This window comes from Ambystoma mexicanum, chromosome 5q (assembly GCF_040938575.1).
Source record: "Ambystoma mexicanum isolate Mex_15411 chromosome 5q, UKY_AmexF1_1, whole genome shotgun sequence".
NCBI classification, from domain to species: Eukaryota; Metazoa; Chordata; class Amphibia; order Caudata; family Ambystomatidae; genus Ambystoma; species Ambystoma mexicanum.
Genome location: NC_090933.1, coordinates 785,346,054 through 785,360,405, shown reverse-complemented (window position 1 = coordinate 785,360,405; position 14,352 = coordinate 785,346,054). Strand labels below are relative to the sequence as shown.

At 45.0% G+C, this 14,352-nt stretch overlaps 1 protein-coding gene across 1 annotated transcript in view; it reads left to right on the top strand.

The window, feature by feature from the left end:
• Nucleotides 1–241: 241 nt before the first annotated feature.
• The window catches only part of LOC138497668 (aquaporin-4-like), a 46,438-nt gene continuing 32,327 nt past the window's right edge, over nucleotides 242–14,352 (top strand). The window contains exons 1-2 of the mRNA XM_069621275.1: nucleotides 242–703; nucleotides 2,257–2,421. Of these exons, the coding sequence (XP_069477376.1) occupies nucleotides 335–703; nucleotides 2,257–2,421 (534 nt within the window). The 5' untranslated portion in view covers nucleotides 242–334. The remainder of the gene's footprint in view (nucleotides 704–2,256; nucleotides 2,422–14,352) is intronic.

Here is a 14,352-nt window from a genome sequence, read left to right as displayed (position 1 = left end):
CAGGTACAATGGTAAGTACCCTGTGGTTTGCATTGCTTGGCTAGCAGGATCGCCCTGAACCCTTCAAAGGCCGTTCTTTTACGGGGAAACTGGTTTGTAGAAGATCAACACCTCGGGGCAGCAGACAAAGAGCGCTGCGTCACTCAAAGGGCATTTCTGGTTTCCAGGCTCGGCGCTGTTTCGTCAACACGTCTCCGCTTGCTCAACTTGTCCGCCACCTGCACGGCATAAATACCTTCTCCCCCGCCCCATTTCCTCGCTGTGATTCCAAGCCTTCTCGAAGAACCATCCGAGGCCCAGCGCGCGCGCCCCACTTGACCATTTGGTTTTCAAAATGACGGCCTTCAAGGGAGTGTGGACCCGGCAGTTTTGGACCTCAATGGGAGCAGAGTTTTTGGCCGTCTTTTTGTTTCTCTTAGTGAGTTTGGGGTCCACTGTTACCATTGCCCCCGCCCCAGGCCCGAGCAACACGCACATCGCCTTCTGCTTTGGGCTCAGCATTGCCATCTTGGTGCACTGTTTCGGACACCTGTGCGAAGCCTTCCTGAACCCCGCGGTGGCGCTGGCTATGGTGTGCACCCGGAAGATCAGCGTTGCCAAAGGCTTCTTTTACATTATTGTCCAATGCCTAGGTGCCCTCGCTGCCACCGGTGTGGTATTTCTCATCACGCCCGAAGACAGCCATCCCGTTGGACTCACCACAGTAAGTAGATATATGGCACGCATAACCCATGTGTATTGGTATAATAGAGCGGCGTGCATTCATAGCTGTTTATCCATCTCCAAATTATAAATACATAACTCAATATTTATACTCAACTAAAATACGCGAAACATACAATTAAATCCAATTACAAACTCACCAATTTCTCACAAGTCATACTTTTAATTGCTATACATATTAAAAGAAAAATATCTAAAACGGTGATCTCTTAGCTGAGACATCTGTTTTGACTTGGGTCATTATTGGGTGTGTGCTATAGCGGAGGCAGATAGTAAATGTGGGTTAAGATAATAGTGTTAAATTGCATTGCCGCATTATTTTGCTGCCTTGATTTTACATTGCGCAAAATATTGCACATGGTGGCGGTAAATTGCACTGTGCAACGTGTTCCACTTGTCATGCGCATTTCCTTGTGAACATGTATTGAGTGTTCTCACACATGTCGTTTACCTGGCATAATGCAAACATGGTTAATTTCTGCTATTTGGTGTAGCATTGCCTTTAAGCCGAAACTATTGTCATGGGAAGTGAAGGTAGGCCAGAGAAGGGATGAGAAGGGGGACACGCGGACTGTGGGCGTTGTTTGGTTATTTATCCACCCTTGACTGTCCATGGCCATGAAAGTCCCTAAGGCCATTACAATTCAATAGCCGCCCTTCCACACCTAAATCATACACCCCTGCGATCTCTTTGTGCTAGCTCTGTGCTTTCTGAGTAGCCTTCTGAAATGTAATGGGCAAATCCCAGCTGTAAAAAAGCTTATAGTCTAGTGAAAATATCCTAACCAAATGTGCTTTTACCCACTCTATTATAAGTAGTATGTGTGTCCTTGCATCTGTTCATTGCACCGAATTCCTGGTAAAAAGAAGCACTGGCAAAAACAACAGTTTGGGGTCTTGTATATGCCTTAGTAAGGCATTTGCCAGGCACTGCCATTATATGACCAAATACTAACACCTTTAGCCAACATTTGCCATTTTATGGTTAGGTAGAACCATTATGGCACTGCCTGAGAAAGGCTGATCCCATGCCCAGACAAAAGTCAAAACTGTTGGCTTTGCCAAAGATTGTTCAATATATCAGCAGCTACCATGGTTAGTATGACCTTCTTGTTGCCCATAGGTGGAGACACATTGTATTGCTACTCTTTACCCAGTACGATTGCCTATTTTGCAGCCCCAGTGGCAACATGCACCGCATTGGGAGTGTCACACTATGCAGCCCCCTAGTGTTGCCTTGACCTACAGCCCACCCTGGCCACTGCCACTGAATGTGCAGAAGGATCTGAGCATACCAAATTAGGAGTGCCAGTGCTTTCCCTTTAACATACCCTTTGCTGGCAGCTGGGATCTGATCTTTTCATGTTTGGCCCTAACGTGTCTCTGCTCTTTTTTTTCTTGCAAGTTTTTGCTGTTTAGGCTTGTCGCGTGGCTTCGAGGCTTTGGGAGGGGTAGTCGAAGAATGTTTTCGATATGATGTTGAGACACTCTGGGAATCATTTCTTAAACATATATTTTTTTTCTGTCCCTCAGGTAAATAAGAGCGTTTCCCATGGCCAAGCCCTTCTGGTAGAGACTCTCATCACTTTCCAACTGGTGTTCACCGTCTTTGCTTCCTGCGACAAAAAGAGAAACGACATTAAGGTTCCGGTGCCGATGATTATTGGATTTTCTGTTACCATTGGTCATTTGTTTGCGGTAAGTATGGCGCCCAGTGGCTGCGTCCCAGGTACCCTTAAACATGCAAGGCCCTTATTAAAAGGCCACAGAAGGAAAACAATGCAGATGAATAGATTGCTGATTCGTTAGGAAAATGCAAAATGTATTTATCTGGGTCATATATGACTTATTGCTTAAAATATTTCTTAGGTGAAACAAGAAACAATTATTTGATGAATGTTTATACTTCAAAGGACACATATTGGCCTGGGGCTAGACTGCAGCACCACGTCACGACTCTGGGCGTCATCTCCCTGGTGAAGGGGATCTGGTAAAATGATGGCAAATGTGATTACTACCATTTTCCCCAATACGACTCATTTTGGTGCATTTGTATGGCGGAGTTGAGGAGGGGGTGGACAGAACGCGTCCGCCTCTATTTCCTGCTCCGACATACACGTGCGGGTGCATTAATGCAAGCATTGATTTTCATGCTTGCATTAATGCAATGGATTCCTATGGAATCTGCCTGAAAATACCACCTGGTAAAAGCAGATGGATTCCATAGGAAAGAAATATAGGCAGCATTTAGACTCTTGCACTATCGTGAGACATTAACTCTGGGTGACGTTAAGAACAAAGGTGGAGCTAGTCAAAGGGGGACAGTGGTACAATGATGGTAAAATATATCACCCATATGCCTAAGAGAGGGCATCTCCGCTCGAAGCAAATTGTCTCCAGACAGATCAGCTTGTCTAACTGAGAGCGAATAGAAGCACATCCTGCCCATTACCAGATTGCTTGGGCAGACTGATTTCGGGAAACATTGGATATTTTGAACAGATTTTCCCTGAAAGCATGTACATTGAGGGGCATCCAGTTGTTTAGATGTTAGGAGAGGAAGCGGCCAATGTCATTTTAGACAGATAAAACTTGATTCATTTTCTAAATGTTGGACCATTTTCTTCCAATGCTACTCTGAGCTGCTTGCTAGAAGTCCTATTTCTTTCCGGGACACACCGCTTGATGTTTTGCTGTCAGTTGATAGGCCCCTTTCCTCAGTATTCAGCGCCTGGCACATGGGGATTTGAATTTAGCCCCAGATGCCACAGATGCAGTTTTCTAAAAATAAGAGCAAAAGAATTTATGTGTGGTACTTCCACAACCACGTTGCCTGTATGGTTGCGAAATTTTGCATCCCGACCAAAAGGGGCTCAGGTAGGCCCTAAAAACAGAAAGAGGCAATGGTCGATTCAAGGCCATGTAATAGCTGGCATGGTCTTTTCCCTCTAAATGTGGTTTTACGTTTGGACGGATATTTAGGTAAAATATACCATTCTTAGTAAGCTTGTTGTTGCGAGCTTCAGGAGTACATGATATGCTGTTCTTTTGGAATGCCTTGAGCGAGATGTTCAGAGAGAGGTGATACAAAACTATCCATAAGAGATCAAATGCCAAGCATCCATTTGAGAAGGATGCTTAAGATAAGCATCACATGATAACTTGGAGTCAAAAGGCACTGCAAGCCTTCAGACCTGAGTTGCGGACACAGCATGAGATGCTCAGCTGCTGGGGAATGTGGTGCGCAAAACTTTGCCCACAGTCACAAATTCATTTTTGGATGTAGGAAACAAAGTTGCCCATCTGTCTGAAAAGAGATGTCGGCTAGGTAGGGCATGGAGACCCAATTTTTGGTAGACTTTCAGTTAATATGCATCTGGAAAACAAAGCGGTGCCCTCGGACATTGCATACCAGGAGCTTTCTGCTTCCAATTTCTCAGAGGTGTAAAAAACACAAACGCTAGCAAACCCTTCATGATACAGAAGTCGCCCGACAGCAATGCGAGCCTGGTTCGCTACGTGGCACTGAGTCTTTCCAAAGCACAAAAACAGGACAAGTTGAAGCAGACCAGTCGCAGGAGTATTTTGTCATGGTCAACGCTGTCAAAAATCATACAACAGAACCAAGGCTGCAGATCCTCTGTCACCTCAGCAGACTATGGCAGTCTCGGCACCTGAAATCAGATGGAATCCGGACAGGTTGTTGTCCAGTAGGGAGGTGGACGGGGCTAGGCATTATATATCATTTGCTTCTGGACAACTGCACAAAATGGCGGGCCAAAAAAGCCTCGTATTGCCTTGGTTCACCTGGCTTAACATGCGCTGCTCAAAAAAGAAACTGTAGCTGCACACATCAACTGAGGAGACTCTTTGTGTAGGGAGGAAGGAGAGGTCACATGTCACAAATGCTTGAATGCCAGCAACTCTTCCTTACCATGTCATTCTCCTAGGATTTATAAGTGTCTTTTGTTTACTCTTTCTATGTGTAATCGAGAGTCAAGACGCATCACTCTTTATGGTGTCTAAGGGTCAATTTATTAATGGGCATTCACACAGGGATTTCCCCCCCTCTCCGTTGACTGATACATTTTTTTGACCCTCTGGTTACGATCCTAGTTTAGTAATCACAATCAGGATTAAAAATGGAGCAGCATATTTTGAAGTTAACATGCATAATGCCGGCCAGTCTTAAAATTCACATTTTGAAAATGATAGAGTGAAATGAAGACCAGAACGCATTCTCAAAGGAAAGTGTGCTCCAAAGTATTTTAATTGTAATTGTTTATTTGTACAGCACTTATACACAAGTGAAGTGCTTCAAAGCGCTTTAAGCCGGGAAGAGAGCAAGGGAATACAGTTGTCATTCTTAGGCCTTCAGGTTTTCGAATGATCTAACAAAAAGTAACTGGCGTACTATGCCTAACGACATTCCTCCTAGTGCAAGTGCATGAGGTGTTTAAAGCGCAACCAGATTAGGGAGGGGAGACAAAAGGGTAACAGACAGAATTTACTAGGCCTAGTAAATTCAAGTCATGCAAGTGTACAGACGGAAGTGCAAGAGAGGGGGTGGAACACGTGTTCCCAGTCCAACAGGGCTAAGTGCAGAGAGGTTACCCCTCTCATGGAACGTATGCTGAACGTGCAGGAGTGCTGAGCATAGTGCAGAGGCAGGCCTGGAGGCAAGTGCAAAGACTAGCGGGGGAGCCTGGGATCTGTGAGGCTCTGGAGGTGAGTCAGGTGACCAGTCAGCAAAAGCTGAACAGAGTTAGGGGAGAGATGGAGGAGTGAGGCCGTGAGAAAGAAAGAGGAGGTTAGCAGGGGAGAGGGAGAGATAAAGAGGAAGAGAAGAGGAAGCTCTTGGGGAGTTTCTGAAACTTAAGGAGCTCCGGCTCAAGGCAGAGAGAGGCAGGGAGGCTGTTCCAGAGGGAGGCACCTGCAGAGGATAAAGATCTACCCCCAAATATCTGCTTGAAAAAGCAGCTCACCCGCAAAGAGTTGGAGGAGGACGAGCGAAGGGCTGTAGAAGGAGAGTATTTAGGAAGAGAGCGTTGTAGGTAATGCAGACCCCGGCCCCAGACAGCCTTGAGGACTATGCACAGGGTCTTAGACCTGATCCTAGCAGCCATGGGGAGCCAGTGGAGGGATTTGAGCACTGGAGAGATGCCGTCCCTGGGCTTGAGGGCAAGGATAAGTCTCACAGTTCTGTTCTGGATGAGTTGTAGTGGACAGAGAATAGAAGTAAGAAGATTGAGAAAGAGGCTGTTGCAGTAGTCCAGCCTAGAGAAGACCAGGGCTCTGGAGATGGCGACCCTTTGGGGGAAGGTGAAAAAAGGTAGAATACCTCTGAGGAGGTGCAGCTGGTAGTGGCATTTTTGATAGATGTGTGAGAAGAGAAGGAGAGAATGGAGCGTAGATGACCCCCAAATATTTTGCCTCACTAGGACGTGGGGGCTCAGCACCAAGGTAGGCCGGCCAGTGTGAAATTGGGAAAGCGGGGGTAGGGTCCCAATGAGGGCGATCTCCGTCTTACTGACATTGAGGCAGAGATCGTTAGCAGCACACCAAGACTGAACTGCAGACAGACAGTCAGGAATGAGCGAGGAGGAGGAAGAGGCTGAGGGTAGCCTGAAAGAGAGCTGCATGTCATCCGCATAACACTGAAAGTCAGAGATGAAGGTAGAGATCCTGTGGGCCAGTGGGGTCATGTAGACATTGAAGAACCAAGGGGATAGGTTAGATCCTTGGCGGGATGCCACAAGTAAAGAGAGTGATAGAGGAGAGAAAGGACCCAAGTTCCACCTGTGAAGGACGGCCAGAGAGAAAGGAGGCAAGCCACACCAGGGCCAGGTCTGTGATACCAATGGTATCACAGAGACAAGAAATCAGGATGTTGTGGTTTACCATGTCGAAGGCAGAGGACAGATCAAAAAGAATGAGGACAGAAGGAGAGTTAGAGTCAAGATTTGAGGGAAGGTCTTCACAGGTGTTCAGAAGAGCAATTTCCGTCCCTCTGGATGCTCTAAAGCCAGATTAATGGTCATGGAGTCAACCAACAGATTCAGTGGTGTGGAGGGTAAACTGAGAGATAGCTAATTTCTCCAGGAGTTTGCCCAGGAGTGATAGTGATTAGTCAATATTTAGCCGTAATAGTAGGGTTGGCAGAGGGTTTCTTGAGCAGAGGGTGCACAAGAGAGTGCTTGGGGGAAGTGGGCAAAACTCCAGTTGCGAAAGAGAGGTTGCAGAGGTCAGCCAAGGCTGGGGCAAGAGAATCAATGTTGTCCTTGATGTTTTGGAGGGGTAGGGGTCCACCTGTTTGGAAGAGGCTTTCATAGACCGGACTAGTCTAGAGAGCTCATCAGGTCTGACACGGGAGAGGGAAGAGAGAAGAGAGGGAGGGCAGCCGAAAGGGGCCCACAGCTCCTTGCAGACTTTAAACAGTTTGGCAGTGTTTTTGATGCCGTGGAGATGCAGGCTTGAATGTAGACTCTTTTGTTGGAGCGATGCAGAGTCTATATTGCCTTTGAAGAAGGTGGCATGCCAGTTTGTCAGATGGTGCACCTGAAGATCCCCATTTTCGTTCCGCTGCTCTGCAAATTAGTTCAAGGGCAGCTAGCTTGCAGTCGTACCAAGAGTTGCATTTTTTGGAGGGTTTCAGACAGACCCTCATGACAAGATCAAAGAATGTCAAGAGTGTTGGAGATGGAGAGGGGAAAGTTGGAGAGGGCTGTGTGAGGGTGGGAGTCAGCCGCAGGAGTAGAATGAGGAGAGTAGGTGGAGGCAAAGGCAGCCACTGTCACTCTTTTCATGGGTCGCATGACCTTGAAGGCGGGAGGCAGAATAATCGAGGAGACGAGAGAGAGAGAGAGAGAGAGAGAGGGAGAGAGAGAGAGAAGCAGAGAGAGAGAGAGAGAGAGAGAGAGAACCTGAAGACCAGACATTCAAACGAAGAGTAGGTGTGGGAATGATGGAAACAGGGATCAATTCAGGAAAGATCAGGGCTACTCTCCCTCCTGGCTTGTTAGGCCTGGGCACGGAGAGGATCTTGTAGCAAGGGAGACAGAATAGTACTAGATGGCAAGGCAGCCAGTATATGGTGAGGGTTGATCTGATACATTGAACTCTGGGTAAATTATAATGGACACTATTAACCCTGTATTCACCCTTAACCAGCAGACAAATACCTTAACCAGCAGACAAATACAACTCCCCTGAGGAGGGTCTCACCTCAGGCATGATGGAAGGGCTACCAATATTCTAGCACTCTGCCCCAGAAATCAAGTTTCAAACCACAAAGCACCTGAAATTGGAGAGCAATTAATATGTAAACTATTTAACATTTCATGCCCGTATAGGAAAATCCTACAGAACATCTTCCATGCAATATAGAGCACAGATAGGTAGCATCCTTAAAGGGAGGGCATCTTTCTCACGCTACTAGTTGAATTTCTGATGGCAGGTGCCAGGTGGTGAGCCTGGGACAGGCCAAGATATCTGCCCTACCAGGTAAATGACCTTTGCTTTAATAATTAGTCTGTGATCTGAGCACTTTGCACTACCAGGTCACCTGTGCATTGTCCCTCACAGAAGTGTAGGCCTGTCATAGTTGCAAATTAGGTAACCCTGCTGTTTCTGGCAAAGCTTCTCACACACTGGCACAATGGACCCCGCACAGAAGGTGCGACTCTCCCCACACATAGCAATGGTGAATATAAGATCAGGGGTTTCCCTCTAGCTTTATTGATTTAAATGTCCTCTTCCTTAGCCTCTTATCACCCCCAAAAGGAGGAGTCCAGTGTAGTTCCTAGCGCACCATGACACCGGAGCGCAAACTGTTCACATGCCTTTGATGGTCTCCTGCTTGCACTGTTTGTATACAGGGGTCTTATTCTTGGTACTGTGCTCTACGCTTACAGTCCTTCTCAGGATGCCAGAACCTCACCTTCATGGCAATCCCCATAAACCGAGCATTCTCCTCACAACTTCTCTGCAACTTGCCAATATCCTCACTGCACTCTGCAGTTCACAGTTTTTTGAGATCACAAGTAAACACTACTGCTCTGTTTTCTTTACGACCCTTGATGAACATGGCTAGAAACTATGAATTTGTCTACAAAGCAAAAATAAAGGGTGCCATGATGCCCCTAGATTGGTAGTCATGTTTAATTTGGCCATACTACGATTACACGGATTAGGTCGGTGAAGTAAGCAGCAAGACTCGGTTTTGGTTACAAACAGATCTCTGAGTACACCCAATTTTATTTTCAAAATAATATTTATTTACAATTTTAAAAAGTCACCAACCAGCTCGGTCACCTAACAAGTCTAGTGGGGCCTCATTGAAATAGTGCTGATTCCAGTGATTCCGTTACATAGACTGTTTATGGATCCCCTTTTCTCTGTTTTTCTATTGTCCACTCATGGCAGAGGACACTTTCAGCACATACGGTGTACTGGCCGTCTTAGTATAAATATGGCAAGGGCAAGAACAAGAGCAGGACTAACAGCAGAACACATGTTCTCAACAGCACCGCTTCTGCAAATTCACCCAGAAAGAAATAGATTTGGAACCTATATGTTAGTAGGAATCGTCACAGAAGATTGGCAAAGGACAAACAACCACTTCAAAGCACTAGAGGCTGTTGAAATACAGAACACAGTATGTCAGTCACCTCAATGAGACAGAAGAAAATACTTAACCACAGGAAGACATGAGCTTGAGAAAGCAAACATTTCTAGTGCTGATAGTTTAGGGGTGTCCATTTAAAGGGACAACAACTATGCCAGCCTACATGATTTAAGCAGGCCCCATCTCCCCCAACCAAGATCATGAGCACTAAACAGACAGTGAAGGCATCTACATGCCTTAGCTCACTCAGCAGAGTAAGAGAAAGCAGCAGTGGAGAGTTGATCTCCTACCTCCAGGACGGCGAGTCTGCAGCTGTGTGGAGACCTGTCCTCTGGAATTGGGAATGTTTAACCATACTGTGTGACCACAGGTTGGAGGTGACTTAACCATGCATTAGAAGATCACGACCTACCCAGAAAGTGCCAATAGGATAACTGATGCGAGATAGAAGACTGGTAGAAGGATACGAGAATGTGTCACAAAATCAAGCAGCAAATATGGAGAGGAGGATGGCATGCCTGAACATATTTTAGAGGCGACCAAGGGCTGAATGAGGTAAAAGCATTATTGTTTAAAACTGTTTTCATGATTGATCAGAACGTGTGGGGTCACAAAGGTGAAACTGAGGGTTATCCTGCATAGTGTCTGGTCACGTGGGACAAATTGTCATACAAGAGGAATTGTGCAGGGATGAACAGGTTGAGATGTGGAAAGGAATCTGAGCTTTAGGTTCGGAGAGGAATCCGAGCCTGGGTTGTATTGAAGTGAGCAGAGAATGTTGCTCTGGCGAGAAAGAGGACACAGACTTGAGAGACAGACAAGGTGATTAGTTTGAGGAAGTGGGGGTGCAATAGACACTGGAACGAGGGACTGTAGGGGGCAAGGGAAACAGTCATATCTGAGATGCTGAGGAACTCTACGACCTGAGGTTGGACACGCATTCCATGTGAAAGGCAAATACAGAAATAAATCGAAGAATGATATGGCTCATACGATCTTGCCATGAACCATCAACATTCTGGGCATCTTCAAATGGTTCCAGCCTTTCCAATTCAGACGTTATTGGGGCTCTATGCATAATACCTATTTAGGAATGGGGCCTGATTTAAAAAAAGAACACCAAATCCATGTGTGAGATACTTGAGGCATAAGATACTTCCAGTTGCAACTACTGAATATGGTAATCACAGAGAACCATGCCAAAGACACGCAAAGGCGTTGCTAGGGGCGGGGCTTAGAAGGGTATAGCCCCGGGTCTTTTTGTTGTAGCCCCGGATAGAAGCTCAGGGGCTACAACTAAAAAGGTTAGCTATCCCGTGTCCCGACATTAGCGTAGCCCCAGATCTTTTCCAGACCTAGCAACACCCCCGAACGAGTATTTTACATATGCATTTGCTGCATTCACAAAAACACAAACGCCTGAAAATGTAGGCTTACGTGTCTGTGTATAATGTCCACAGTGCATAAGTTCAATAACTGTATCTAACTTATGATTAACTGCAACAAATGGGAATTCAACTGTTCACACTATTACACCTCCTTCAGCTCCAGGTAGCAAATCCTTTTGCTGTGTCAGTTATCACTTCCTGCACACATGCTGCCCCTCTGACAGAAACTGGTACACTTATTTCATCACTTACACCTGCAGATCCACGCAGGAAATTTGCAAAGATTTTTGAACACCCTCAAAGTCACGACTTGGGGGGGGTGATTACAACTTTGGCAGTAGTGATAAAACATGCAATATTTCTGATAACTGCATGTTTTATTGCTCAGCCAATCTACGAATTTCCTTAAACTCTTAAATTACCTCCGCTTTTGTGTAGAGGAAATTTCCTCCACATAAATGCAGTACTGCATGAGATCATATAGCATGCAGAAATCCACCATGTGGTGATACATCATTATCGCATGGAGTCCTATGGGACTTCAAAATGGGAAATGTGGTAACAGTAATGGCATCTGGTGGTATTACTAGAGCTAATTCTGCCAAACTTGTAATAGGTTTATGGTGTTCTCCTCGTGGGATCCAGTTTTGGATGGGATTTTAGAAACCAGGATATTATGGGGAGAGTGTGGGCTAGGAACATGTAATGGGACAATGCTAGAAAGCACACTAAACAATCGTATTTTTCATAGTTTACATGAAACATATTTACAACTTAGAGGCTAGCAGATAAAGGTGATTTGCCCAGAATCATAGGATCGCTGGTGATGTGCCAAAGCCTAATCCAGAAACCTGGTCTCCAGACTGGAATGTCATCAGTTTAGCCACAACATTGCATCCCATTCTCAAGTTTTCTTCAAGTTGATTTTTTTTTGACAGTCAGCCTTTGGACCTTGCCATACAAACCGATGCCTGGCTGTGTCAATGGAAACAATTTAAAGAACCAGGAAAGGTACACAAGAAGGGCGTGGGAGTGAAAGGAGTGGGAACATGTGTGTGTGGAAAAATAATAGATTTAAGGAATTAACATTTAGAATCCAACTATATAAGTACATGTTGTTTTTTCTCCTAGGTTCCCTACTCATTAAAATGATCATTGTCCAGTCTGTGTTGAGCTGCTTTTTTTTGGAATTGGGCGCTCCTTAAGTTGGTGTTTTTGGCGATCTGAGGTTCCTTGTGTGCTCTTTTTTAGCATTGTCAAATTTGAGTGACTGGCCTACCTTTCAAACCTTTATATAGTGTCTGTTTATATAGTAGTATGAGCAGCTCCATCAATTCTTGTTTTTTCACTTTTGATAAGGCAGGAGGCCAGAGCCCACCTGTTCCTCTCCCTTTAGTATGCATGTATGATTTATATTTGAAGTTCTCTGGTATCCAGTTGGAATTTGGTGGGTGAGGCATAGTACTCTCTGGCTACTGGTGACTATAATTGTTTTGATCAGTGTCCTTAACGGAATTGACCACCTCTCTTGTATTGTTAAGAAGATTGGCTTGGGGGCTTCTTGACTTGGGGTCCTTCGTTAACTCTCTGTACTTTTTGTAATTCCTATATGGAAGGTAGTCTATCTGGAATTTCCTTCACTTTTATTTTTAAATAAATGATGGCGGTTTAGGGGGTACCACAACATAAAGATTTCCGTTGCCCAGCTTTTCTACTGAGATTTTATTAAAGTATGAACTTGTTTGTTTGTATTGAGTCATCAGTTATCCTGAATCTATATATTTTCTTTAATATGATTTGTATCCACCCAACTTGTACTTTTACTTTTCTTGCTGGGTGTATAACTCTGCTTGCATCCCGCCTAGCGTTGTAGTAAGGTATGTTGCCTCCTTTTTCTACAGGGGTGATTTAGGAGCATCTATGAAATGTTTAATACATGTAAATAATTATAGGTATGCCTTCACTTGCTGTCTTGGTGACATCTGATACAATTTGGGTTCCTCTACAGACTTTCTTAAGGGTAGACACCTATCCCAAAATGATGGTGTGTTTCTCGGTCTTTTACATTTGCTCTTGGTTTTTTACCTAAATGGTGTCTCCTTATCCTGTGTGCCTTTCATAGGAGTGTGACTGTCATCTTCGAGATCTCTTGGAAGAAATCTTCCAACAGGAAGACTATCATGTCTGCCCCATCAATATCGGTGAATATCTCCTACTTATTGTAAGAAAGATCCTTCTTGGTACTTGATCCCAAACGCAGTAGAAGAAAACATTTTCTGAGTTTTTTAAGTGCCCACTTTCAAAAGGCCCTCGAAGGCGGCAGAGGAAAGTGTGGTCAGATACTTGATCGATAGGAGAGTGGAAAGATTAAAGAGTTCTTATGTGGGTAAACAAGCAAGGGCCCTAAATGGCGTAGACAGTGATACGCCGCTTCAAGAAATAAAATAAGGCCATCGAAGATAGTTCTCACTGATCCAGCCCTGCATGACATGCAGAAGAAAGTAGAATTGAGGTTGATGGTGTCAAAGGAACAACTATGACAATGCGCTAGGAGGATAGCTCAGGGGCAACGCATTTGTCTTAGAAGTAAGACAGTGCGTAGCAACACAGGTTCAAATCCCAGTCTCGCACTTAGAAACTGGTCTCTGGTATTAAGCGCGTTATAAAAAAACGATTATATTTATGGGGGCCTTCTGTATCCAGGTGGCACCACATACGTATAAGGGACTTGTGCGCACAGGGTCAGAAAAGACATTGCGCTGAAGCAGCTCTTTGAATTAATTAGTCTGTTAGGGGACACTTTGGAAGAAAGGTATACAAACATTTTAAGGCGGATAAGCACACAGTCCAAGCCAGCAGGAATATGAAGGCAAGCCAAGATACAAGATACAGATTTCAGCAGAAGGTCAGAGGATAGAAGTCCTGACAAAAAGGTTGATGTTTGGGTTGCATGCTTCGTTGTGTTACCAAGGCATGGGAAAAGTGTTCCTTAAGTAGCTGGGCCAACAGGGTATCAGATTGAATCAGGGTGCCTCCTCTTCAATCATGTACAATCATGACTCCCATCCCGAGAGGAAAGACCAAGAGGGATGTCATGAGCAGTAGACCATGGGAATTGCTGGAAAAGAAGTCAATGTTCAAGGTTCTATGGGCAGAAATGGGACAAGGTGTTTACCAGATAATATTCATGGTTCAAAAGTTGATGGCCAAGTTAAGGCTGCATCTGTATCTTAAGGCATTGAATACATTTCTGATACAGATAACGTTCAAGATGGAGACTTAGTAGCAAATATTGCATTCATTTTGAAAGTGGTCTGGTTGGCATCAATAGACTTCCAGGATGTGCTTCGACTCATCCCAATCAGGTGGAGCCACCTGGCATTTTTCAGGTTTGCCTTGGTAGGAGAGAACTTCTAGTTCGGGGTACTGTTCTGCGATTAGCACCCAGGATATTTACAATGCTTGTGGCATTACTAGTCTCCTGGCAGCCACTATGGAGACAACAGTACCTCGTCTGCAGGGTGATTGCTAGTGGCTGGCGGAATGGGGCTTCCTGCAAAAATTGGGAGATGTCCCATTTGATTCCCTCCAGGAACTGACATATATTGGGGCACA